The following is a 27023-nucleotide window of genomic DNA, read 5'->3' as shown; positions in this document are numbered from 1 at the left end:
GAGCGTTATGCAGCATGGATGATCTACGTAAGAAAATGACATACGTACACAGTCATCTTAACCCTTGTGTTATCTTCGGGTCATTCTGACCCATCAGTCATTGTGACCCACCGTCGTATTGCGACAGATTTACCTCCTACAAAAACAAAGTGAAGCATTTTCTTTTAACTGTCGGGCTGTCTCAGACCCCCCACATTGCAATGGTTAAAAGAAAATAATTTTTATTTGTTTTTGTATTGGGAAAAATTGGGTAAACACAACGGTGGTTCGTTATGAACCTTTGGGTCATGTGACCCGAAGGCAGCACAAGGGTTAAGGAAGCCAACCAGACCAGAAGAAATACCATAATACAAAATACTGTCGCTCACACTGTGAGTTTGAAACTAAGTTTGAAACCAATCCGAAATGGGTAAACTAGCACCCGATTTATTTGCTTACGTCAATAAAAGTCGCCTGCAAATGTGCTCGCGGATACGAACAGGCCACGAGCACAAAAGTTCACATTGGCCGATTGCCGATTTACCTGGAGCTGAATGAGCCATAGGGCCCTATCTTGCACCCAGCGCAATTGACTTTGTCAACGACGCAAGATTTGTGGTGTGTTACATTTCTTCAATGATTATAAAAAGATTTTCATGAGAAATCTCTATGTATGTGAACATGATTTGTAACAATTGTGGCAATTTTCTCCCACGCCTGTTTAACCGAAGCTAATTTGGGTGGGTTTCTCCCATCTCCATCAGAATCAGAATTCGGTTTATTCGCCATGTAGCCTATGTTACACAAACACGGAATTTACTGTGGCAGGAAGGTGCAAACAATAAACATATACGGGTCTTAAATTAAGTAAAAAAGTACAATAGTTAAACTAATTCCAATAACTAAACAATTTAAAAAATAAAATATATATAAAAATAAGAATAAGAATTTGAATGAGCAGCATGAGCGGGCAATTTAGTGAAATGAGAAAACTGCTCTGCCTTTCCCATACAATGTCACTTCTCTATCTGTTACCGCTGCTAGAACGTCGGTCTCCTCGGCTGTGAACCGCTCCTGGCGTGCGCCTGGCAAATCCGCCGTTATAATAGCAATCTGCCATGGAACAAGCGTTGCTCTTAAAGGGAATGTGAGATGACGCTCTGATTGGTTTATTGCACGTTATGCCCAAACCACCCCCATTAGTAATGTAGCTACTTCGGACCTACCCATTTTAGATTTGCGCCAGGCGCAAAGTCACTTATCCCGCCGGCAAAATAGCAACCGAGCCGGAGTCCCGCCCACAAAGTTACTTGCGCTTTGCGTAAAAAAAAAGCAACATATGAGATGAGTTCCATCTAGAATAGCCCTATATTTAGCCCTATAGCCTATTTCTAAAAAACAAGTGAAAGGAATACTATACAGCCACAGCATACATTTCCGTAAAGTTTGCATCATGTCCCTGATTCTTATCGGACTTGTACCCCATTCTGCCACTGCAATGCCTTAGCTCACACGCTGGCGACCATATAAATCTATGCTTGCGACTGGTTGTCGCAAAGTATGACGCCACATTCACTCACTCATCCTATTGGTCCCTAGCCTACCAACATAGGGCTTTCCTATTGGTTAAACCTACACTGTAAAAAAAAACACTGTAAATTTCTGAAATTATACGTTTTTTTTTTCTGTATTTCTGAATTACAGGAAATACAGATAGAAAGACAATGGCAAACTGTAAATGTATATTTTTACATAAAAATTACAGCCAAATGTTGTTACTTAAAAATACATTAAAATGTCAGTTTCTTTTACAAATATGAATAACATTTTAACCAAAATGTTCTGTTAAAACACATAATTTCAAAACTAGCTATAAACTAGTTATTTTGCAGATATTTACTTTCATCCCACGGACAAATAACTTCTTAATAACATCATTTTTGGTTTAGACTTGGGTAGTTGACGTCATGCAATCCCAGCATGCACCAGTCAATATCAAAAGGTGCGTTCGACATGGACTGCGGCTGCATGAAACGACCGTCAAGAGTAGCCGCTTGCAGTCGGGGAGGAGTTAAACACGGCTCTGTGAAGTCAGACATTCCAGCTTAGTATGTTGTTTGTTGAAAACGAATTCAACCCAAGCGCTCTTTGGTGACGTGGTTGATTACGTTACTGTTGATCATCTGTCCATCATCGTATAAAGCCCGCCCTGACAATTTGATTGGTCCGAACAGCTCTTGTTCGGACATAGTTTTTCCCCAACCGAGCGACCCCAGACCCAACTTCCCGACCAAAATTGTTTGTGGGCGGGGCTAAATTCGGCTGGCACCCAGGCTATAATATTACAGATATATCTTGTAAATTTGGTACAGGAAAATTACAATTATTTTACGGTTAATTAATGTTAATGAAAAAACTTTTTTTTTTGCTGTAATTTAATGGGTTTAATCTGGCGTCCCAGCTGCCAGATTGTTCCTGTTTTTTTTACAATGTTTTTTTTTACAGTGTAGAACATGCCTGGCTGCAACACATCCCGGAGTCTGGACCGATTCATGACAGTCAACTTCTATCTTCGAATGTTAACTTTCCACTATCCCCTAATCTCAGCATAATGCATCAATTTGAAAAGGGTGCAAGCTAACAGAGAAGAATGTAGCCTTTGAAGGGTAAAGGCAAACTACGTAGAGCTGACTGTCCTCCTCAACTCATAGAAACTTAACAATGCTTTTTTACCCATTATAGTTAGAGCTAGACTAACTAGCTAGTCAACCAGGCTAGCGGACAGGCTAACCTATCTATTTAGAGACGCTGAGGTGATTATTGAAATGATCAAAAACAGTATATATACTGTAAAAATAAACATTGTAAAAAAACTGGAACAATCTGGCAGCTGGGACGCTGTAAAAAAAACAGCATTTAGTCATCCATTCGTCAAAATAGTACTTTTGAATGTAATGCAGGACTCCAACTCATAATAGAGTTTATTTCAATGTTGGCTCTCTGAAAAAAACAGTATTTGTTTAAGAGAATAATTATTTTATGATTAGTGAATGTATTATTATGTTATGACTTTACTTGGTGAGGCACATGACTATTAACAAATGATTAAGTACCGTCTCAATCCATGGTTGCCGCCATTGTGGTAATTAACACATGAATTAAGGTATTACCATTAGATTACCCTGTTAACTCGGGTGTTTAGTTCACACAGTTAACTAACAGTATTAGTTTGCACGTTTAACTAAAGTAGTTAACTCCCCTTTCAGTTAATGTGTTGATATCGATAGGAATTCATACATGATTCCAGATTTAATGAATAGTAAATCATATGTGACTCCCTATTAACAAATTATATGTTAATGATCAGTGCATAATTAAGTACTTTCTGAGTTATGTATTAACTGATGATGATTCATGCATTAGTTAAAGTATTAATGAACGCTCATTAATGCACCCTTATTGTAAAGTGTTACCTCTGGAGGGTATTTGGAGGAGGGATCTGCAGGAAGGGTTTCCCCAGCAGAATCCTCTATGCTGATTTTAAGCAGAGGTACTGACACACATGCATAATTACGGTACTACAGGTAGAGAGAAAAATGTACAGTGAGAAATCAAGATTTCTCTCGATTCAGATACAAAGTATTGAATGCCGGTGTAATCCCCGAAGGCCAGTTCATTGACAACAAGAAGGCTTCTGAGAAGCTGCTTGGGTTAATTGATGTAAACCATGAGGAGTACAAGTTTGGACACACCAAGGTAACATACCAGATACACTCTTGATGATGCGATACAAGCAATGTTATGGTAAATCCTCTGCTAACAGTGCTTTGAAATTTAGTTGATTAGATGAACAGTCTTTTTGAGAGCAATATGTGAATCTGTTTTAGTCATCTTTTTATATTTTGTTTTGTATTCTCCCTATGGCTCAGGTGTTCTTCAAAGTTGGTCTGCTTGGTGTCCTTGAGGAGATGAGAGATGAGAAGCTTGCTAATCTGGTAACCATGATGCAGGCTCTTGCCCGTGGATACCTAATGAGAAGGCAGTTTACCAAGATAATGGATGGAAGGTGAAACTGAGAAGATACAAGGAAAAATAAGTATTCAGGTTTTTGCATTCAATCCATGTTTTTAGGGAGTGATTCAATTCTGTTTAACTATGAAGCAATTGTTAGAATAATGATGTGAACTTGTAATTTTGGAATAATGGATATCTTGGACTTGATGGAATGATGATAGATTTTACGTGTAGGAATGGGTTAGGGTAATGATTTATTTACATTGCATCATTTTGTATCGAGCTAACCAATTACTGTCTTTATCTCTCTTTATCAGAGTGTCTATCTACAACATCTAGTACAATGTCCTCTCATTCATGAATGTGAAACAGAATGTAACCAGACTTCAGGACCTGGTGGATAAGCCGCAGCTTAAAGTGAAGGCTTACAAGAGACAGGCTGAGTCATACATTAATTAATATTAATGTAATATTAAAGAATTAGACTTGATTACAAAGAAAAATGGCAATTAACCAAATCATCCTTTTAAAAATGTGATGGCCATTCTGCTAATCTTCAAACCTGTTCTCAATGTCACCCATAGGAGCATTACAACTCCAACATGTCCAAGTTCAGGAAGGTTCAGCATGAGCTGGAGGAGGCTGAGGAACGTGCCGACATCGCTGAGTCTCAGGTCAACAAGCTCAGAACCAAGACTCATGACTCTATAGCTTTTTTACCCATTATAGTTAGAGCTAGACTAACTAGCTAGTCAACCAGGCTAGCGGACAGGCTAACCTATCTATTTAGAGACGCTGAGGTGATTATTGAAATGATCAAAAACAGTATATATACTGTAAAAATAAACATTGTAAAAAAACTGGAACAATCTGGCAGCTGGGACGCTGTAAAAAAAACAGCATTTAGTCATCCATTCGTCAAAATAGTACTTTTGAATGTAATGCAGGACTCCAACTCATAATAGAGTTTATTTCAATGTTGGCTCTCTGAAAAAAACAGTATTTGTTTAAGAGAATAATTATTTTATGATTAGTGAATGTATTATTATGTTATGACTTTACTTGGTGAGGCACATGACTATTAACAAATGATTAAGTACCGTCTCAATCCATGGTTGCCGCCATTGTGGTAATTAACACATGAATTAAGGTATTACCATTAGATTACCCTGTTAACTCGGGTGTTTAGTTCACACAGTTAACTAACAGTATTAGTTTGCACGTTTAACTAAAGTAGTTAACTCCCCTTTCAGTTAATGTGTTGATATCGATAGGAATTCATACATGATTCCAGATTTAATGAATAGTAAATCATATGTGACTCCCTATTAACAAATTATATGTTAATGATCAGTGCATAATTAAGTACTTTCTGAGTTATGTATTAACTGATGATGATTCATGCATTAGTTAAAGTATTAATGAACGCTCATTAATGCACCCTTATTGTAAAGTGTTACCTCTGGAGGGTATTTGGAGGAGGGATCTGCAGGAAGGGTTTCCCCAGCAGAATCCTCTATGCTGATTTTAAGCAGAGGTACTGACACACATGCATAATTACGGTACTACAGGTAGAGAGAAAAATGTACAGTGAGAAATCAAGATTTCTCTCGATTCAGATACAAAGTATTGAATGCCGGTGTAATCCCCGAAGGCCAGTTCATTGACAACAAGAAGGCTTCTGAGAAGCTGCTTGGGTTAATTGATGTAAACCATGAGGAGTACAAGTTTGGACACACCAAGGTAACATACCAGATACACTCTTGATGATGCGATACAAGCAATGTTATGGTAAATCCTCTGCTAACAGTGCTTTGAAATTTAGTTGATTAGATGAACAGTCTTTTTGAGAGCAATATGTGAATCTGTTTTAGTCATCTTTTTATATTTTGTTTTGTATTCTCCCTATGGCTCAGGTGTTCTTCAAAGTTGGTCTGCTTGGTGTCCTTGAGGAGATGAGAGATGAGAAGCTTGCTAATCTGGTAACCATGATGCAGGCTCTTGCCCGTGGATACCTAATGAGAAGGCAGTTTACCAAGATAATGGATGGAAGGTGAAACTGAGAAGATACAAGGAAAAATAAGTATTCAGGTTTTTGCATTCAATCCATGTTTTTAGGGAGTGATTCAATTCTGTTTAACTATGAAGCAATTGTTAGAATAATGATGTGAACTTGTAATTTTGGAATAATGGATATCTTGGACTTGATGGAATGATGATAGATTTTACGTGTAGGAATGGGTTAGGGTAATGATTTATTTACATTGCATCATTTTGTATCGAGCTAACCAATTACTGTCTTTATCTCTCTTTATCAGAGTGTCTATCTACAACATCTAGTACAATGTCCTCTCATTCATGAATGTGAAACAGAATGTAACCAGACTTCAGGACCTGGTGGATAAGCCGCAGCTTAAAGTGAAGGCTTACAAGAGACAGGCTGAGTCATACATTAATTAATATTAATGTAATATTAAAGAATTAGACTTGATTACAAAGAAAAATGGCAATTAACCAAATCATCCTTTTAAAAATGTGATGGCCATTCTGCTAATCTTCAAACCTGTTCTCAATGTCACCCATAGGAGCATTACAACTCCAACATGTCCAAGTTCAGGAAGGTTCAGCATGAGCTGGAGGAGGCTGAGGAACGTGCCGACATCGCTGAGTCTCAGGTCAACAAGCTCAGAACCAAGACTCATGACTCTATAGCTTTTTTACCCATTATAGTTAGAGCTAGACTAACTAGCTAGTCAACCAGGCTAGCGGACAGGCTAACCTATCTATTTAGAGACGCTGAGGTGATTATTGAAATGATCAAAAACAGTATATATACTGTAAAAATAAACATTGTAAAAAAACTGGAACAATCTGGCAGCTGGGACGCTGTAAAAAAAACAGCATTTAGTCATCCATTCGTCAAAATAGTACTTTTGAATGTAATGCAGGACTCCAACTCATAATAGAGTTTATTTCAATGTTGGCTCTCTGAAAAAAACAGTATTTGTTTAAGAGAATAATTATTTTATGATTAGTGAATGTATTATTATGTTATGACTTTACTTGGTGAGGCACATGACTATTAACAAATGATTAAGTACCGTCTCAATCCATGGTTGCCGCCATTGTGGTAATTAACACATGAATTAAGGTATTACCATTAGATTACCCTGTTAACTCGGGTGTTTAGTTCACACAGTTAACTAACAGTATTAGTTTGCACGTTTAACTAAAGTAGTTAACTCCCCTTTCAGTTAATGTGTTGATATCGATAGGAATTCATACATGATTCCAGATTTAATGAATAGTAAATCATATGTGACTCCCTATTAACAAATTATATGTTAATGATCAGTGCATAATTAAGTACTTTCTGAGTTATGTATTAACTGATGATGATTCATGCATTAGTTAAAGTATTAATGAACGCTCATTAATGCACCCTTATTGTAAAGTGTTACCTCTGGAGGGTATTTGGAGGAGGGATCTGCAGGAAGGGTTTCCCCAGCAGAATCCTCTATGCTGATTTTAAGCAGAGGTACTGACACACATGCATAATTACGGTACTACAGGTAGAGAGAAAAATGTACAGTGAGAAATCAAGATTTCTCTCGATTCAGATACAAAGTATTGAATGCCGGTGTAATCCCCGAAGGCCAGTTCATTGACAACAAGAAGGCTTCTGAGAAGCTGCTTGGGTTAATTGATGTAAACCATGAGGAGTACAAGTTTGGACACACCAAGGTAACATACCAGATACACTCTTGATGATGCGATACAAGCAATGTTATGGTAAATCCTCTGCTAACAGTGCTTTGAAATTTAGTTGATTAGATGAACAGTCTTTTTGAGAGCAATATGTGAATCTGTTTTAGTCATCTTTTTATATTTTGTTTTGTATTCTCCCTATGGCTCAGGTGTTCTTCAAAGTTGGTCTGCTTGGTGTCCTTGAGGAGATGAGAGATGAGAAGCTTGCTAATCTGGTAACCATGATGCAGGCTCTTGCCCGTGGATACCTAATGAGAAGGCAGTTTACCAAGATAATGGATGGAAGGTGAAACTGAGAAGATACAAGGAAAAATAAGTATTCAGGTTTTTGCATTCAATCCATGTTTTTAGGGAGTGATTCAATTCTGTTTAACTATGAAGCAATTGTTAGAATAATGATGTGAACTTGTAATTTTGGAATAATGGATATCTTGGACTTGATGGAATGATGATAGATTTTACGTGTAGGAATGGGTTAGGGTAATGATTTATTTACATTGCATCATTTTGTATCGAGCTAACCAATTACTGTCTTTATCTCTCTTTATCAGAGTGTCTATCTACAACATCTAGTACAATGTCCTCTCATTCATGAATGTGAAACAGAATGTAACCAGACTTCAGGACCTGGTGGATAAGCCGCAGCTTAAAGTGAAGGCTTACAAGAGACAGGCTGAGTCATACATTAATTAATATTAATGTAATATTAAAGAATTAGACTTGATTACAAAGAAAAATGGCAATTAACCAAATCATCCTTTTAAAAATGTGATGGCCATTCTGCTAATCTTCAAACCTGTTCTCAATGTCACCCATAGGAGCATTACAACTCCAACATGTCCAAGTTCAGGAAGGTTCAGCATGAGCTGGAGGAGGCTGAGGAACGTGCCGACATCGCTGAGTCTCAGGTCAACAAGCTCAGAACCAAGACTCATGACTCTGGAAAGGTGAACCCCTGCTGACAGCAATGTTAAGAATACAATTTGATTATTTAGAACATGCTTTTATCCAAAGTGACGAAGTTTGTACAAATTCTTAGTGCAAATGTTACTCTTGATATATGGCCTACGGTTAGGGTTGCCATTTTCAATGCTGAAAAATAAGGGACGCCTGCCGCAGCGGGGGCCACACCCCTCGGTGCCACGACCACCACAGGCCCGATGACGTGCCAGTGGTGGTAAATCACAACTTAAAACTGTTTTCATAAAAATATTAAGATTGATACATGGACATTATAAAAATATATATGCTATTGAAATCAGTGTGTTGTTCTGCCTCTTGTTCTGCTATTGTATAGATTGAATAACTTGGCTTTCCAGATTAAATGTCTGTTCTTGGTCTTGGATTTTGTGAAATACCTTTCTGAATAAATGCGATTTATAGTCCAGTGCGATTTATATATGTTATTTTCCTCTTCATGACGCATTTTTTGACCGATGCGATTTATACTCCGGAGCGATTTATGGTCCGAAAAATAGGGTAGGTTAAAGAAGCTGAATAGACATGACAACAACCGGACCCAAGGCAGTGCTATGTTTCATAACATATGATTTTCATGGTGATATTTTGAGGATTGTTTGAAAATAAATCATGTTGACAACACAATATTGGCTTTGTGGATTTGTTGTGGGAGGAAGAAACCTCAATATTGTACACAGACTGATGTTACATAAAACATCTTTGTATGTAGAATAATATTAGATACACCCTCAGCGAGACAAAGCACATCATCTCACAACGTATGGAGTAGGACATACACCCCCTCCCCCCCTCTTTATCATCCACTGTCATTGCAGCTGACCAGCGACAGTATCGGACAGGTAATACACACTTTCCATATAAAGAAATTCACCGTTCACACACACCACACAATATTAAGAATGACTCATCACAATAAAGGTCCAACCCTGAGATAACACCCTGCTGCACTGCCCTATCAGTCTTGTACAAAAGAGACACATGCATCAAATTATATTGTTTAAAGGGGACGACCATGACCATGTGATTATCTCATACAAATTCTCATCTACATCTGCAGCTCACTTTACATCTTTGGCGTTACTACAGTATTATGTAGTTTTATTTAACTGTCATAACTGAGATACTGTAGAGGCGCCTGGAACACGTCCAGCCAATCTGTGTGTGCGTGTGTGTGTATGTGCACTGTAGTCATAGAATTTGAAGGATAGCGGGTATATGAAGATAAATGCTAAAGATAAAGGTCGTCAGGTGGCTGAGCGGTGAGGGAGTCGGGCTAGTAATCTGAAGGTTGCCAGTTCGATTCCCGGCCGTGTCAAATGACATTGTGTCCTTGGGCAAGGCACTTCACCCTACTTGCCTCGGGGGAATGTCCCTGTACTTACTGTAAGTCGCTCTGGATAAGAGCGTCTGCTAAATGAGGTAATGTAAATGCAACACAACTTTTCCACGACTGTTGCTTCAGTTAGTAGTAGTACCAAAGACTTATTAAATGAATTTACATGTAACATTGGAATATTTATATAAATATATTCATGTTTCTTTTATTCTTATCATTCTTACCATCAACAGAAAACATCTCTCCTCAGAGGTCAAGGTTATTATTGACTTCGACAAGCATATAAGGCATCTCTGACATGATACATCTCATGTGGCACTGCTGAATGAGTATATTTCTTCTTGTCCTGTCAAGCTCTTTTCCAACATGGTGATGTCAAGGTGGTGGGCAAGAAAGCAATGTGACCATATATGTCCAGATGTTCCACCACAACATATCCCATTCATACTTTGGACATTGATACCATGATGAAGTGGCCAGTAAATAGCCCTGAAGGTCTGCCAAGCCAAAACCTTTTCTGGCCTTTCATTGGAGACATATAAAGTTATTTATTGGCCTGACATTGCATTTGATACCTCAAATCTCAAATTGGACTTAAACTTAGGGGATATGATATGTTTATTGGTCCAAGCTACCAGCGCTACTTGAGCTACCAAAGTAATTGCTTATGTGTCGTTTACGTTTACTGGGGTTTAAAATAAGATCTTTCACATATCATTGGTTTATGTTGCATGGTCATGCAAGAATCATGCAAAACTGCTCAATTAATCACCCCACTGCAATAATACATTTTTTGTTGGTTAGCCCTTACTTGAATCACTTTTTGTTAAGTAGTTTGTAATCGTTTGACAAGTTTTACAACCTTTCCATGTCAAATATGTGTTAGATGTAATCAAGCCAGACATGCAGCACAGATGGTTGGTCTCAGCCTCAGTTAATGTCATCAAAGCTTTGGGATGAAGTTCATTCATTTCCAACCAGAGAAACCTGAAATACAGGCGTGAAATCTTTACATGTTGTCTCCTTATAACTGGATTTATAGTAAGCCCACAGTAAATGTCTATGGCTTGCAAAATCAGTAGATCATGTCATTTGATAATTTATTATCCAAAAGAAATAGGTCTTAGATTTCAATGGCCTGAAGAAGATTAAGATACTAGAAACCAGACTGGACACATTTCAAAGTCATTATTATAAAATCAATACAGTTCACTCATGTATGTGGGTAACCATATATTTTATCTCTATACTCTTCACGTTGGATTTGAAATAATACACCCATTGTTCCCTGTCAAATAAAAACACGTTTTTTCCTTTTCTGGAGAACCTATAAAAATAATTTCTATGATATAGAATGAAACAGGACACAAATTAAGCAAATTGGTCAAAAGGTGTGCAAACTGCATGCTGTAAAACAAATAAATAAAATTATAAATATGGATCGCCAATGATCCAGCTGGATCTAGTACTTTACTCATTACAACCTTTAATGTTTACTGTACTTAAGAGAAAACCAGCTAAGGCCTTTGAATACATTATTGTATAACATATATGTGTAAACCCATAAAAAAACAATTTAAACTCCTAGAAAACTGAACATAATGCGTAATATATTCAGAAATGTCCTATATTATGCAATAGAGACATAGAGTGAAGCAGGGAAAGCAAGGGACGGGGTAAGAGTCAAACTGTAGACTCTTGTCTCTAATCCATCTCCTTTAGGAGAGTAGTCCACAATTAGCTTCTGCTTGCTAATCACTCTCCACTAGATATAAGGAGTCCCACAGAGCAGCATCCACGGACAGACAACTTCCACCTGTGGGGTAAGATACTTGTTATTTTCACATCCTTTTTATTGAGATCAGGCACATAGATAAAACTCATAACGCTTATTATGTGATAAGTAGGTTTGCCTTGCCCAAGAAAAATGAGTCAACTATTGTGGACAAACATGTAAGATTGAGTTTTGAATGTAAAGACAGACAATGTGATACAATACGTTTTTGTCTCATAACTGAAATATACTATTTTGGGATGACAAACTTTTGTTTACTATAAGATATTGGATGTTGAAAACGATGTTTTTGTTCTTGAACGACATTTAACATTTACAGTAAATCATGTTTGTTGTGTAGCAGGGATGCACTGATTCATTTTCCATTAATGGGTATTGGCCACACAAAAAATTATGTTTATATCTGCTGACTACTTTAAAATGGCCGATTACTTGCGACCAATTGTGATGTTTGAAATGGCACCATCATATTTCTACAATAGGCTACTTTTTTTTTTCACGTGTCAGTGTCCATCAAATGTGTATACCATATCAAATTTGTGGTCATTTGTCCTATGTCTGAATGGGGTATACATTTTTTCTTAATCAAATATATGAACAAATTATTTAAAATGAACCCAAATTAAAGTGAGCAGTAATTAAAGGCCTCATCAGAAGGACAATGTTTATAAAATGTTCTGACTTTGTAGAAATGTAGAGTAAAGTCAAAATATCGGCATCGGTCAATTTCGGCTTACAGTGTTGGCCAATCATTTTCTTATCAGTACATCCCTACTATGTAACACTCAAATGTGATGGGAGGTATAGCAATGACATGTAAATATTGTATATGTTGTTCTGGTTGTTTTATTTCTGGATAAATTACTCAAAAAACTCAAAACAAACATATTTTACAGCACCAACTAAGAGTCCATTTCATCTGGGAGGGGAAAAACAGGTGAGACATAGTTTGATGCTTCATATAAATGTATACAGCTCAAAGCTAAAGCACCATCAGTATATCTACTATTGTAATTGTATAAAATGATTTTTTAAAGATTTAATGTACACCTTTTGTAGGCTTCTGAGGCCTACTTACTTTACAGTAATATACAGTAAATGCACTCATCATTTATACTTTCAGGCCCACAGGATAATTATGAATTAATTAGAAAGGGAACATAATTTAAATCAACAGAAGGAATAGATTTTGTAACAGTGATATCTTTTTTCCCCAGTGAGTCGGCACCATGAGTACGGACGCGGAGATGGCCCAATATGGCAAGGCTGCCATTTACCTTCGTAAATCTGAGAGGGAGAGGCTTGAGGCCCAGGCTGCACCATTTGATTCTAAGAATGCCTGCTATATACCCGATGTTAAAGAGTTGTACCTCAAGGGTCTGGTTGTTAAGAGGGATGGCGCAAAATGTGATGTGAAAATCCTTATCACTGAGGAGGTAAGAGGATACTTAGCATGGAATGAAATGGAAATGACACATTTAAGCTGTTTAAAAAAATATGAAATATGATTTTAATTCACTTGAAAAATGTATACATTATTCAATTAGTGTAGGCTTCATACATGTAATTGACATAATCTTTCAGGTTAAAACTTTCAAAGAAGAGGAAATCTTGCAGATGAACCCTCCGAAATATGATAAGATTGAGGACATGGCCATGATGACCTACCTCAGTGAAGCTACTGTCCTGTATAACCTCAAAGAGCGTTATGCCGCATGGATGATTTACGTAAGAAAACGACACATACGTATAGCGTGTGCCACCTTAAGGAAGCAAATGACACCCTCAGAAAATGTAGACTTGAACTTTAATAGCAATATTTCCCTTTACTCTCTGCTCATATGCAGACCTACTCTGGGCTCTTCTGTGCCACGGTGAACCCCTACAAGTGGCTCCCTGTATATGACATGGATGTGGTCAACGCCTACAGAGGGAAGAAGCGTATGGAGGCTCCACCCCACATCTTCTCCGTCTCTGACAACGCCTATCAGTTCATGTTGACTGGTATGGACGCTCACTGATGGATGGCTATAAATAGATGGACGCATGTATTCTTAGTTGCTTCTCCTATCACTTCCGACTCATTTATTTGTCAATTTACTTTCAGATAAGGAGAACCAGTCAGTCCTAATCACGTAAGCTTAAGACTTTAACTGAGTGTATATTTTATGTATATACTATATATATACTTATATGTATATAAATATGAAAATGGTTGTGATTAATGACTTAAGAAGGTTGACAATACTTATTGTAGTTCATGCACACTAAATTATATTTTGATCATCTAATAAACTAGTGGAGAATCCGGTGCTGGAAAGACTGTAAACACCAAACGTGTCATCCAGTACTTTGCCACAATTGCTGTTTCTGGAGGTGAGAAGAAGAAGGAACCAGTACCCGGCAAAATGCAGGTATGACCTTATATACACCATATAAAGTGCATGCCATCAATTGTTGACCCATCATTGTTTTCAGCCCCCCAAAAAAGTATTTCCATGGTACAGTTCAAGGGTTTATGTTTCATTTGACATGAAAACTGTAAATATATCCTCCCATTTTTTATTAAGAAAATTATAGTCACTGGCTGCATCATCAGTTATAAAACAAATCTGTCCCCCCACATTTGAAAACGAACATACTTCCTTCGTATATGGTAGTTAAAATATAGTTTATATCTTCAAAATATGTTGTCATTCTTGACAGCAGTCCTGTCGTAGTTTTACATACAGCATATCATTAATAAGACTGTTAGTATGTTACTTATATAGCAACTTAAGAGGTTAAGGATTTATGACATTTGCACTTTAATTGGGGGGTACTGTGTTAACTCTGACCAAACATATTAAACTAAAGGTGTTCAAAGATAATATAGAAACAGGGTTAGACCTAGTCTAGGGGAAGCGTTCCAGGAGTGAATGATTAAAGACGAAGTGACGAGAGAATTATTTTTGGAATATTGGTGATAAGTCTAAATGACCAACTGGTTTGTCTCCCTTCAGGGTTCCCTTGAGGATCAGATCATTGCAGCTAACCCTCTACTGGAGTCCTACGGTAATGCCAAGACAGTGAGGAATGACAACTCATCCCGCTTTGTAAGTTTGGAGGGAAAATATTTATTTTCACATTTTACACTAACTTAGAAATCAATAGGATACATTGAAAAAGCCCTCTCTTTGCACTCTTTCAGGGTAAATTCATTAGGATTCACTTCCACATGAATGGAAAACTGGCAAGTGCTGACATTGAGACCTGTAAGTAGGTTTGGATTATTTCCCAGTTGATCCTTTAAATAAATGTTGGTGTCCATTTACTTGAGATTCAAATTGTTCACATTTTTCTTTATCCTTTCAACCATGTCTCTCACAGACCTGCTGGAGAAGTCCAGAGTAAGTTTCCAGCTGCCTGATGAGAGAGGCTACCACATCTTCTACCAGATGATGACCAACCACAAACCTGAGCTTGTTGGTGAGGCATTTACTCCTTTGTCCACTCATTGAGGGTTCAGACTTTTACATAAAATGTACACATGCCTTGGGTGATAATAATTTTAGTTTTGTCTCCACAGAAATGTCGCTTATCACCACCAACCCCTATGACTACCCCATGATCAGCCAGGGTCAGATCACTGTGGCCAGTATTGATGACACAGTCGAGCTTGATGCCACAGATGTAAGTCACTAAAAGGGTTGAACTTGAAAATCATAATGTATTGGTGGTTTAATGTAAACTTTTTTGCCCCTCCAGGATGCTATTGACATCTTGGGCTTCAGCGGTGAAGAGAAGATGAGCATCTACAAGTTTACCGGTGCTGTCATGCACCATGGAAACATGCACTTCAAGCAGAAGCAGCGTGAGGAGCAGGCTGAGCCAGATGGCACAGAGGGTAAGCCAAATTGTTTGTATCGATGTTCTAAAGAGCATTCATTTAATTATATTCCTGTGATAAACATTGCTCCTTTCTCTCCCCAGTGGCTGATAAAATTGGCTACCTTCTGGGTCTGAACTCAGCTGAAATGCTGAAAGCCCTGTGCTACCCCAGAGTGAAGGTCGGCAATGAGTATGTGACCAAGGGTCAGACAGTGCCTCAGGTAAGGCCTTAAAAAGCATCAGAGCTATTTTTGTAAATGACATGCTGTTAAGAAATAAAGTTTGATTGTAATATTCATTTTAGCATAGTGTTTTCAATTATTACGGGTAAAAAACAATTCATAAAATGAAATCAATGTTTAAATGGAACCAACATTTTGTATTATGTAATGTTACACAGGTGAAAAATTCAGTGAGTGCTCTGGCCAAGTCCATCTATGAGAGGATGTTCTTGTGGATGGTCGTCCGCATCAATCAGATGTTGGACACCAAGCAGCCAAGGAACTACTACATTGGTGTGCTTGACATTGCTGGTTTTGAGATCTTTGACGTGAGTTTGAAATTGGTCATTATGGCAATATTTGAAAGATTAGTAGAAATAATTTCAAAAGTGGTTTATTTCGTGTGTCATTAAACTATACAGATAGTATCTACTCTATTTTAATGATTTTATTTAGAGGTTCAGATAAAGTAAGAAATACATACAGTATGGTGGGATCGCTCAATAAAGTTCTGCCAAACTTTGCAAATCTACAGTACAACAGCATGGAGCAGCTGTGCATCAACTTCACCAATGAGAAACTGCAACAGTTCTTCAACCACACCATGTTCGTCCTGGAGCAAGAGGAGTACAAGAAGGAGGGCATTGTCTGGGCTTTCATTGACTTTGGCATGGACTTGGCTGCCTGCATTGAGCTTATTGAGAAGGTGAGGTGTCTGTAAAAACTGTGGATGTTTCATACCTGCCAAGGATACAAGGTTGTTCACACATGTTTCGGCTCATTCTTCTTATACACAGTATATTTGACTGATCACTTTATATTTCTACACAGCCAATGGGCATTTTCTCCATCCTTGAAGAGGAGTGCATGTTCCCCAAGGCTTCAGACACTTCCTTCAAGAACAAGCTGTATGACCAACATCTTGGAAAGACTAAGGCATTTGAGAAGCCTAAACCAGCAAAGGGCAAGGCCGAGGCCCACTTCTCCCTGGTCCACTATGCTGGTACAGTGGACTACAATATCACTGGCTGGCTGGACAAGAACAAGGACCCCCTGAACGACTCTGTGCTTCAGCTGTATGGAAAGTCCTCAACCAAACTGTTGGCCACGCTCTATGTTGCTGCTCCACCTGAGGGTTAGTATGGTTGAATTAGATTACAAACACACAGGTTTATACATTGAACATATTAACATGATTTGTTAATAAATTAACAGTATCGTTCAAGCAACAAGACAATTTTATTTATTATGCTGTCTAACTCCTGACACTCCTATAACAGATACCACAAAGAAAGGAGGCAAGAAGAAGGGAGGTTCCATGCAGACTGTGTCCTCTCAGTTCAGAGTGAGTGAGGTTTTAAAAAATATATCATTTGCGAGTTTCATTCATGATTGTACTTTAATATTAGTGAGCATTTCAGTTTTATTATGAATATTATCTGAGAGTAACAATGCTTTATGACAACCTTACAGGAGAACTTGGGCAAGCTGATGACCAACTTGAGGAGCACCCACCCTCATTTTGTGCGTTGTCTGATCCCCAATGAGTCAAAGACTCCAGGTAAAACATATTGTTTTCCGTATTATTTATCTTAAGTCATTACTACTTTAAACAAAGTACATTCATTTGATTATTATTTCTACAATTATTTCTACGATTAAGTTCCACAAAGTAAAAAGCTGACCCTACATGTTTCATCCAGGTCTCATGGAGAACTTCCTGGTTATCCACCAGCTGAGGTGTAATGGTGTGCTGGAGGGTATTAGGATTTGCACAAAGGGCTTCCCCAGCAGAATCCTCTATGCTGACTTCAAGCAGAGGTAATTGTTACGGTATTTGCAGGAATGACGAGGCAAATGCAGATTCGATGGTTCTTTTAATAACCCTCCAGGGAATTACAACAACGGAGGCACAAAACTCAGAATAGCAAAAAACATCTGACACTAGATACGTCAGAAAAGTGTAACGCATAATAACCGACAACCAAGGAAAAGTAAAACCCAGGTTATATGCTTTATTAACGATAATCAGAAACAGGTGAAGAATAGAAACATAGGTGTGCGCAATGGCGCGTAATCGGCACTGGACAGCGCTGCCAATAGTACTCTGGTGAATCCGAGCGTCGACGTGGAGTCGCTTGTCCAGACGTAACAGTAATGTTACACACTAATGCAACAAAAATATGGGAGATAGATAACAACATATCAATTAATAAAACACATTTCTCCCTGTTCAGATACAAAGTATTGAATGCCGGTGTCATCCCCGAAGGCCAGTTCATGGATAACAAGAAGGCTTCTGAGAAGCTGCTTGGGTCAATTGATGTGAACCATGAGGAGTACAAGTTTGGACACACCAAGGTAACATACCATACACTATTGACGATGGGATACTGGCAACTCATGTTTGTGACCTACAGAGGCTATTAAATATCTCATTTACCTGGTAAACATTCAAAATGCAGTTGAAAGTTTTCAAGAACAATCCAACAATCTTAATAATATGAGACTAAAATATGACTACATATGAGAAAGGTATTGTATTATAAATCCTCAGCAAGTAATTTCATTGGCATTTATTTGATCCTAACATCATACAACACTTTGCTTTCTACTTAGATAGCAATATTTTAACACTGGAAGTGTTTATGTTGTTTATTTAAGTTTTGTTTTATACCTGTGTCTCAGGTGTTCTTCAAAGCTGGTCTGCTTGGTGTCCTTGAGGAGATGAGAGATGAGAAGCTTGCTACTCTGGTAACCATGACACAGGCTCTTGCCCGTGGATACGTGATGAGGAAGGAGTTTACCAAGATGATGGAGAGGAGGTGAGATGGAGATGATAACATGAAAAATATGGATTCAAGTGCATTCAAATCTTGTTTTTAGGGAGTGATACATTTTGTTTTACTATGAAGCTATTGTTAGAATAATGATGTAAACTTGTAATCTTGGAATGATGGCTATCATGGGCTTGATGGAATGATATACTTTACATGTAGGAATGGGTTAGGGTTAGGGTAAAATTATGCAATTACATTGCATAATTTGTATCGCGCTAAACAATTACTGTGTCTATCTCTCATTATCAGAGAGTCTATCTACACCATCCAGTACAATGTCCGCTCATTCATGAATGTGAAACACTGGCCATGGATGAAGGTTTACTACAAAATCAAGCCTCTCCTGCAAAGTGCTGAGACAGAGAAGGAGCTGGCCAACATGAAAGAGGACTATGAGAAATGTAAAGTTAATCTTACCAAGGCTGAGGCTCGCAAGAAGGAGCTGGAGGAGAAAATGGTGTCCCTCATGCAGGAGAAGAATGACTTGGCTCTCCAAGTTGCATCTGTGAGTGAGCCACACACACACACACACACACACACACACACACACACACACACACACACACACACACACACACACACACACACACACACACACACACCACATTCAAGTCTAATTAACCTCTGTTATTTTCTCAGGAATCAGAAGGTCTGAATGATGCTGAGGAGAGATGTGAGGGTCTGATCAAGAGCAAGATCCAGCTGGAGGCTAAACTCAAAGAGACAACAGAAAGGCTGGAGGATGAAGAGGAGATCAATGCTGAGCTGACCGCCAAGAAGAGGAAGCTGGAGGATGAGTGCTCTGAGCTGAAGAAGGACATTGATGATCTGGAGCTTACCCTGGCCAAAGTGGAGAAGGAGAAACATGCCACAGAGAACAAGGTATCAACATCTCACCAATAACCAAGCAGTATTTTGTTCAAAAGCACCAAACAATAGTTTTCACTTGAACTAACTTTGTCTTGTGCAGGTTAAAAACCTGACTGAGGAGATGGCATCTCAAGATGAGAGTGTTGCCAAGCTGACCAAGGAGAAGAAAGCCCTGCAAGAGGCCCACCAGCAGACACTGGATGACCTGCAGGCCGAGGAGGACAAAGTCAACACTCTGACCAAGGCCAAGACCAAGCTGGAACAGCAAGTAGATGATGTGAGTAAACTTACCTTTCGTGCACAATTTGGGGTTTTATCCAACTTTGCCTCTATTGGTATTGAATTTTATCTCATATAATAAGTTATTTTTAGGGATTCAGTAGGACAACTGACTAATATAACAAATATTATATATTACTGTATAATGAATAAATAGCTGTTAACATCAAAGCTTTAGTATGAGAAATGCATTTTGTCCTCTAGCTTGAAGGTTCTCTGGAGCAAGAGAAGAAGCTCCGTATGGACCTGGAGAGAGGCAAGAGAAAGCTGGAGGGAGACCTGAAACTGGCCCAGGAGTCCATAATGGACCTGGAGAACGACAAGCAGCAGTCCGATGAAAAGATCAAGAAGTAAGTATTGTATAATCATTAGAGACATTCTTGACATTATATTGATTTCATTTACTCCAGCAATCCTTACATTGAATTTCCACTTCAACATAATAATTTCGACGTCCAATGTTCAACCCCATCTATAGGTCATGCATTTCACATTGATTATTCATGTTACTCACCTTGGATTAATGCAATAATAAAGACCTATGAAACTGAGTTTTGTTTCTAATTATACTAATCAGATAACCTTTGGATTACTTAATTGAATATCTTTATCATTAGGGATAACTAGGCTTTTCTTTTGCAATAATTAACAGAAGAATTATGGATGTGCTTTACAATTTAATCTCAACTCAATGACACAAAACCAAAACCTGACATGGATTAATGTGTGCACTAAAGGAAGGACTTTGAGACCAGCCAGCTCCTCAGCAAGGTTGAGGATGAGCAGTCTCTGAGTGCCCAGCTGCAGAAGAAGATCAAAGAGCTCCAGGTGCGCTGTAGTTGCTAAACAAGTAACATTTCCTGTTTTTGCCTTGATGATATTGGACTTGCTTGTGTTTAAAATCCACCTTGTCTATTTAGTCCTTTTCCTCTCGTATGTGGGCCAGAATTTTGAGACTTTGATGCTAAATGTTTTTTTCAACTGTAGGCTCGTATTGAAGAGCTGGAAGAGGAGATTGAGGCTGAGCGTGCTGCCAGGGCCAAGGTGGAGAAGCAGAGGGCCGATCTGTCCAGGGAACTTGAGGAGATCAGTGAGAGGCTGGAGGAGGCTGGAGGCGCCACATCTGCTCAGATTGAGATGAACAAGAAGCGAGAGGCTGAGTTCCAGAAGCTGAGACGTGACCTGGAGGAGTCCACCCTGCAGCATGAGTCCACAGCCTCAGCCCTGAGGAAGAAGCAGGCTGACAGTGTGGCAGAGCTGGGAGAGCAGATCGACAACCTGCAGCGCGTCAAACAGAAGCTGGAGAAAGAGAAGAGTGAATACAAGATGGAGATTGATGACCTTTCTTCTAACATGGAGGCAGTTGCTAAGGCTAAGGTCAGTGATACAAATAGACCTAAACAGAAGATAGAATATATGTAAAACTGTAACCAAGTAAGCAAAAGGTTTTAGAGTGGGTTACCAAGGTTTGTGGAAAGCCTTTTTATGTTCACCTTTTACTGATTCTAAATTCCCTCTTAAAGGCACGTTTTGTAATTCTAAATCTATGTGATTGAAACATGATGTTTGTTCCACAGGGCAATCTGGAGAAGATGTGCCGTACCCTTGAGGACCAGCTCAGTGAGATCAAGACCAAGAACGATGAGAATGTTCGCCAGGTCAATGACATCAGTGGACAGAGAGCCCGACTCCTCACTGAGAACGGTACGGGACATATTTGTTCAAAGGCCTACATGCAGAAATATGTTATACAAGGTGTATATTGAAAACAATCAAAACAAGTATAATAGAGAATCAGACTTAAGAAAGAGCTTCCTTAATTCCCCACAGGTGAGTTTGGTCGCCAGCTGGAGGAGAAGGAAGCCCTGGTGTCCCAGTTGACCAGAGGCAAGCAGGCCTACACCCAGCAGATTGAGGAGCTCAAGAGGCATGTTGAGGAGGAGGTCAAGGTAAAACAACTAAAGAAACCCTATGACAGTTTTACAGTACAGTGGTTTGCAAATACTCTTTTTTGGTCCCTTACTACTTCACCCACATCTTCAATTATTTTCCTCTCAGGCTAAGAACGCACTGGCCCATGGTGTCCAATCTGCCCGCCACGACTGTGACCTGCTGAGAGAGCAGTTTGAGGAGGAACAGGAGGCCAAGGCAGAGCTACAACGTGGCATGTCCAAGGCTAACTCTGAGGTGGCTCAGTGGAGAACCAAGTATGAAACTGATGCCATCCAGAGGACAGAGGAGCTGGAAGAGGCCAAGTAAGTTAAAAACATTTAATAGTATTCCCTAAGCTCGCAATACACAAAGTTGATAGTAATTCATAGTACCCCAATATAAAGTTACTGTCAACCACTCCAAGTTTGAACTCAGGACAGAACACCATTGTGATACTTGTGTCAACAGAAAGAAGCTGGCTCAGCGTCTCCAGGAAGCTGAGGAGACCATCGAGGCCACCAACTCCAAGTGTGCCTCTCTGGAGAAGACCAAGCAGAGGCTGCAGGGAGAGGTGGAGGACCTCATGATTGATGTTGAAAGAGCCAATGGCCTGGCTGCAAACCTGGATAAGAAGCAGAGAAACTTTGACAAGGTGAAAATTATTGTCCCAGGTCTAGGTGTTGATGTAATTGTAAGTGTGGAACATTGTTAAAGGCTACTTTTGTGTGTGCTTCCTCCTAGGTTCTTGCAGAGTGGAAGCAGAAGTATGAGGAGGGCCAGGCTGAGCTGGAGGGAGCTCAGAAGGAGGCTCGTTCTCTCAGCACAGAGCTCTTTAAGATGAAGAACTCCTATGAGGAGGCTCTTGACCAACTTGAGACTCTGAAGAGAGAAAACAAGAACTTGCAACGTGAGATAAATGTAGTGTGGGGTGTTTTGTATAATTGAAAAGAGAGAATTATTTCCTATTTCACCATCTCTTAACTACATGCTCTTATGGTTCTGGCCTTTGGCATTTATTTGGATTTTCACAATGTATGCTTCATGTTTTGGTTACCCGCAATGTTGGGGCTATCTCGTTGTTATGATCAGTGACCTATGCACTTTTGTAAAGCTCTCTCTTGGAAGTCGCTTTGGATAAAAGCGTCTGCTAAATGAAGAAATGTAAATGTAATGTAAATCTCATTATACCGGGGTTAGTTGATTTACAGAACCATCAACTGGGGGAAAACAGTTTCCTGTTGAACTCGTGTTGGATCCAGTTGACTAAGCTTGCTAATTTAACAAGCTTCTGTTTCAAACCACAGAGGAGATCTCTGACCTGACCGAGCAGATCGGTGAGACTGGCAAAAGCATCCATGAGCTGGAGAAGGCCAGGAAGACAGTGGAGACAGAGAAGTCTGAGATCCAGACAGCTCTGGAGGAGGCTGAGGTACAAACTCCACAATATCCGTAATGAAGTGGAAATTATATACATTCTAAGGATTACCACAATTAAGAATTACATTTGCTAAAACATTCCTTTATTTAGGGAACACTGGAGCATGAAGAGTCCAAGATTCTGCGTGTGCAGCTGGAGCTGAACCAGATCAAGGGTGAGGTGGACAGAAAGCTGGCAGAGAAGGATGAGGAGATGGAGCAGATCAAGAGGAACAGCCAGAGAGTGCTGGACTCCATGCAGAGCACCCTGGACTCTGAGGTCCGCAGCAGGAATGATGCTCTGAGAATCAAGAAGAAGATGGAGGGAGACCTGAATGAGATGGAGATCCAGCTGAGCCATGCTAACCGCCAGGCTGCTGAGTCCCAGAAGCAGCTGAGGAATGTTCAGGGGCAGCTCAAGGTACTGTGAATGTTGACCATAGTGATGAGTAGACTGCCGTGAACTACATTAATACTTACTTCAGACCATTACCGCAGATCTAGACTCAAAATGGGGGCTCAAATATCCATCTCAGATCATATTTGTTTTGTTTTGGAAAACATGGGTGCATGTATATATAAGGGAAATTCATAATATCATCCTTACAAAAAACAGTACACCTTCCAGTACAAACAGTACTGCTGAAGCAGTAGAGGACGGTTTAAGAAATACTGTGCACAGCAGCATTTTCTCATTCCTCTCTACACTCTGTGGTGTTTCTAGGATGCCCAGTTGCACCTGGATGATGCCGTCCGGGCCGCAGACGACATGAAGGAACAGGCTGCCATGGTGGAACGTAGAAATGGTCTGATGGTGGCTGAGATTGAAGAGCTGAGAGTGGGTCTGGAGCAGACAGAGAGAGGCCGCAAAGTGGCCGAGCAGGAGCTGGTGGACGCCAGCGAGAGAGTGGGACTTCTGCATTCCCAGGTGTGGACAGCACACACAAACACACATACACATAAACACATTGTTACATAACATTCACAGCAAAGGTTTTGCTTTGCTAATATCCACGTGTACTCTCTTCCAGAACACCAGCCTGTTGAACACCAAGAAGAAGCTTGAGACTGACCTGGTTCAGGTGCAGGGAGAGGTGGACGACATTGTCCAGGAGGCCAGAAATGCTGAGGAGAAGGCCAAGAAGGCCATCACTGATGTGAGTCTAGCTAACTAAGTATCACAGTACTGCCACTATTAAGACACTACTTTACTTACACCATCATTAAGGCCATATCAAAGTAATATGGAACCACCATATCATCATACAGTAGCCTACCCCTATGGTAGCATACCTTCCACCTTGTGGCCATGTTCTAGTGATTTCTTCATAACGTATGTGTTCACAATTCTAGTGTCGACCCCCACTGATCCATCTAAGTAGAATGCAGAAACGTATTAGATGGTGCTGATTCTTATGCAGTTCAGTTCTCACAAGGCTTTGTTTGTTGGGTCATTCCACCAGTATATCGTCTAGATAATATAATTATGTACTGAGAAATTATTTTTTTAATGTAACCTGGTACAATATACTATGTGTATGTACAGTTCCTCAGTTCAACCAAGCTGTGTTCTGTTGTTGCAGGCGGCCATGATGGCAGAAGAGTTGAAGAAGGAGCAGGACACCAGCTCTCACCTTGAAAGGATGAAGAAGAATCTTGAAGTGACAGTCAAGGACCTGCAGCACCGTCTGGATGAAGCAGAGAACCTAGCCATGAAGGGTGGCAAGAAGCAGCTCCAGAAACTGGAGTCCAGGGTGAGTTGATAGTCACCTTTCACCTCAGGAAACTATTGTGTATTAAAAGTAATTGAGAAGAATATGTTTAATATGTGTCTTCTCTGTAAAATAATTGATAGTCTCTAAATGACCTAAAATGCTTTTATTGAGGTAAAATACTGTATTTTGTATGCAATTGATTAGAGTAATTTGTGTGTGAGTGGTAAATTCCACAGGTTCACCCATGAGCTCATGTCCTCCATTCAGGTGCGTGAGCTGGAGACTGAGGTTGATGCTGAACAGAGGAGAGGTGTAGATGCAATCAAGGGAGTCCGCAAGTATGAGCGCAGAGTCAAGGAGCTGACATACCAGGTAACAACACAGTCAAAAACATTATATGTTGATACAACAGTATATGTTGATACAAATAATTTTGATTTACCTTATCATCTGCTTCAGACTGAGGAGGATAAGAAGAATGTAACCAGACTTCAGGACCTGGTGGATAAGCTGCAGCTTAAAGTGAAGGCTTACAAGAGACAGGCTGAGGAGGCGGTAAGTCTAATAACTTATTTGAGCTTTGCTTATGCAAAATAAATCTTTCTTTGCTTTCGGTGTATATCTCTATGGCTTTACCAATGGTATTTTTCTTGTCTAAATGATGACTGCAGCAAGCACATTTAAAAAATTAAAGTTTTTAAGAAATCTTTTAAAAATGAATTTATCCCAGGAGGAGCAGTCCAACTCCCACATGTCCAAGTTCAGGAAGGTTCAGCATGAGCTGGAGGAGGCTGAGGAGCGTGCCGACATTGCTGAGTCTCAGGTCAACAAGCTCAGAACCAAGAGTCGTGACTCTGGAAAGGTAAAGATCTCCTGATGTCACACCAAGGGTTCAGACAAGAAACAAATGCATTACAGTGTTTCAATTCAATACAATAATTTCCTGTTTTTTTCTTTCTTACAATCAGGCAAAAGAAGCGGAATAGACACTAACATGTACAAGACCCTATGCCTAAACATTGCTATGTTTCATAAAATATGCTTTACATAGTGATATTTTGAGGTTTAAAAAAAATAAAAGAAACAATCTTCAAAACGTCATGGCTTGTGGATTTGTTGTAGGAGGTAGAAATGTTGTCTACGGTTGCACAACTTTGTACAAAGAAATTAGTTTACACAGGTCAATAAAGCACAAAAAATGTCTGCATCCAAATAATGTTTGAAAAGCCTTGCCTGTAGCCTGTAAAATAAGTTCTTCCATGTTGTTTCAGTAAAATATATTGGAAAAAGTGGGTCCTTTAGTGACTAGAAGGGATGCAAAATATACTGATAAAATGATTATAATTCATCATATAGATGAAGAATAATTCAGGCTATTTTAACTAACTAGTACAGTGCCTGTGGTATGTATTAAGACTGTGACTCGTTGCTGGTTCTATTTATACAGACAAAATGTACATTCTCTCACACATTTCCTTATTTCTAACTAAATAACAATGAGCCAAATTTAACCTTGTCAGTTAGCAACTATGGCTATTCAACCCGTGAGTGGGTATCTAAATAGCTAACGTTAGCCGCTATGTAGTGATGGATATAAAACTAATCCACACCTTTTTCTTAATGGCCTCATGCGACAATATACATATCCTTGACTCTTTGGCCCCCATGTTACCCTTATTTTATGGCGATGTGAGACGTTTTCTGACAAGAAAACGTCAGAAACAAGTCAGAAAGTCCCTTTGGTCGAACGTTATGTGGTAAACTCTAATACCTGTAAATGGCTAACACGTTTATATTTATTTGTTGCAAACAGAACATTTGAATAATTTCACAGGCGACACTGCATGTCTGTGAGTCCTGAGAAATACACATAGCAAATTTCAACATCATACAATGCCCGGTTCTCAAGATAATCATGCCACAGACAGACAACAGAAACAGACAGAGATTCCTGCCTTTATGGTTAAGCTACGTAAAAGTTTACTGCAATCACCAGCAATTGAGGAT

At 39.3% G+C, this 27023-nt stretch overlaps 2 protein-coding genes across 3 annotated transcripts; both read left to right on the top strand.

The window, feature by feature from the left end:
• LOC134023023 (myosin heavy chain, fast skeletal muscle-like) lies at positions 1-26112 on the top strand. 2 transcript variants are annotated; one of them, XM_062464827.1, is made up of 39 exons: positions 13091-13309; positions 13458-13601; positions 13721-13877; positions 13981-14008; positions 14173-14287; positions 14876-14968; positions 15064-15127; positions 15243-15341; positions 15442-15545; positions 15621-15759; positions 15846-15964; positions 16144-16293; positions 16500-16670; positions 16796-17099; positions 17245-17309; positions 17438-17525; positions 17668-17785; positions 18202-18325; positions 18653-18789; positions 19054-19309; positions 19444-19686; positions 19775-19951; positions 20158-20303; positions 20691-20781; positions 20941-21330; positions 21531-21657; positions 21784-21902; positions 22012-22208; positions 22354-22537; positions 22627-22792; positions 23190-23314; positions 23414-23722; positions 24026-24229; positions 24333-24458; positions 24885-25055; positions 25284-25388; positions 25476-25571; positions 25747-25878; positions 25985-26112. In XM_062464827.1, exons 1-39 carry the CDS (start codon positions 13103-13105, stop codon positions 26000-26002), a joined length of 5808 nt encoding a protein of 1935 aa, XP_062320811.1. In that variant the 5' UTR covers positions 13091-13102; the 3' UTR covers positions 26003-26112. The 2 variants fall into 2 exon arrangements, with proteins under 2 accessions (XP_062320812.1, XP_062320811.1); XM_062464828.1 differs by lacking the exons at positions 13091-13309; positions 13458-13601 and adding an exon at positions 1-27.
• LOC134023761 (myosin heavy chain, fast skeletal muscle-like) lies at positions 7106-9311 on the top strand. The gene is made up of 4 exons (XM_062466125.1): positions 7106-7123; positions 7449-7531; positions 7614-7737; positions 7911-9311. Exons 1-4 carry the CDS (start codon positions 7106-7108, stop codon positions 8049-8051), a joined length of 366 nt encoding a protein of 121 aa, XP_062322109.1. The 3' UTR covers positions 8052-9311.
• Positions 26113-27023: the final 911 nt, after the last annotated feature.

Source organism: Osmerus eperlanus, chromosome 7 (assembly GCF_963692335.1).
Source record: "Osmerus eperlanus chromosome 7, fOsmEpe2.1, whole genome shotgun sequence".
NCBI classification, from domain to species: Eukaryota; Metazoa; Chordata; class Actinopteri; order Osmeriformes; family Osmeridae; genus Osmerus; species Osmerus eperlanus.
This window is presented reverse-complemented; position numbering and strand designations above follow the sequence as displayed.

Bases quoted from the DNA above. Each gene is read 5' to 3' on its own strand.
- LOC134023023 (XM_062464827.1), top strand. From the start codon at position 13,103: ATGAGTACGGACGCGGAGATGGCCCAATATGGCAAGGCTGCCATTTAC. The intron at 16,294-16,499 runs GTGAGTTTGAAA...GCAAATCTACAG, and splicing joins CTGGTTTTGAGATCTTTGAC to TACAACAGCATGGAGCAGCT. The intron at 24,230-24,332 runs GTGTGGACAGCA...ACTCTCTTCCAG, and splicing joins TGGGACTTCTGCATTCCCAG to AACACCAGCCTGTTGAACAC.
- LOC134023761 (XM_062466125.1), top strand. The intron at 7,532-7,613 runs GTACTGACACAC...CTCTCGATTCAG, and splicing joins TATGCTGATTTTAAGCAGAG to ATACAAAGTATTGAATGCCG. The intron at 7,738-7,910 runs GTAACATACCAG...CCTATGGCTCAG, and splicing joins ACAAGTTTGGACACACCAAG to GTGTTCTTCAAAGTTGGTCT.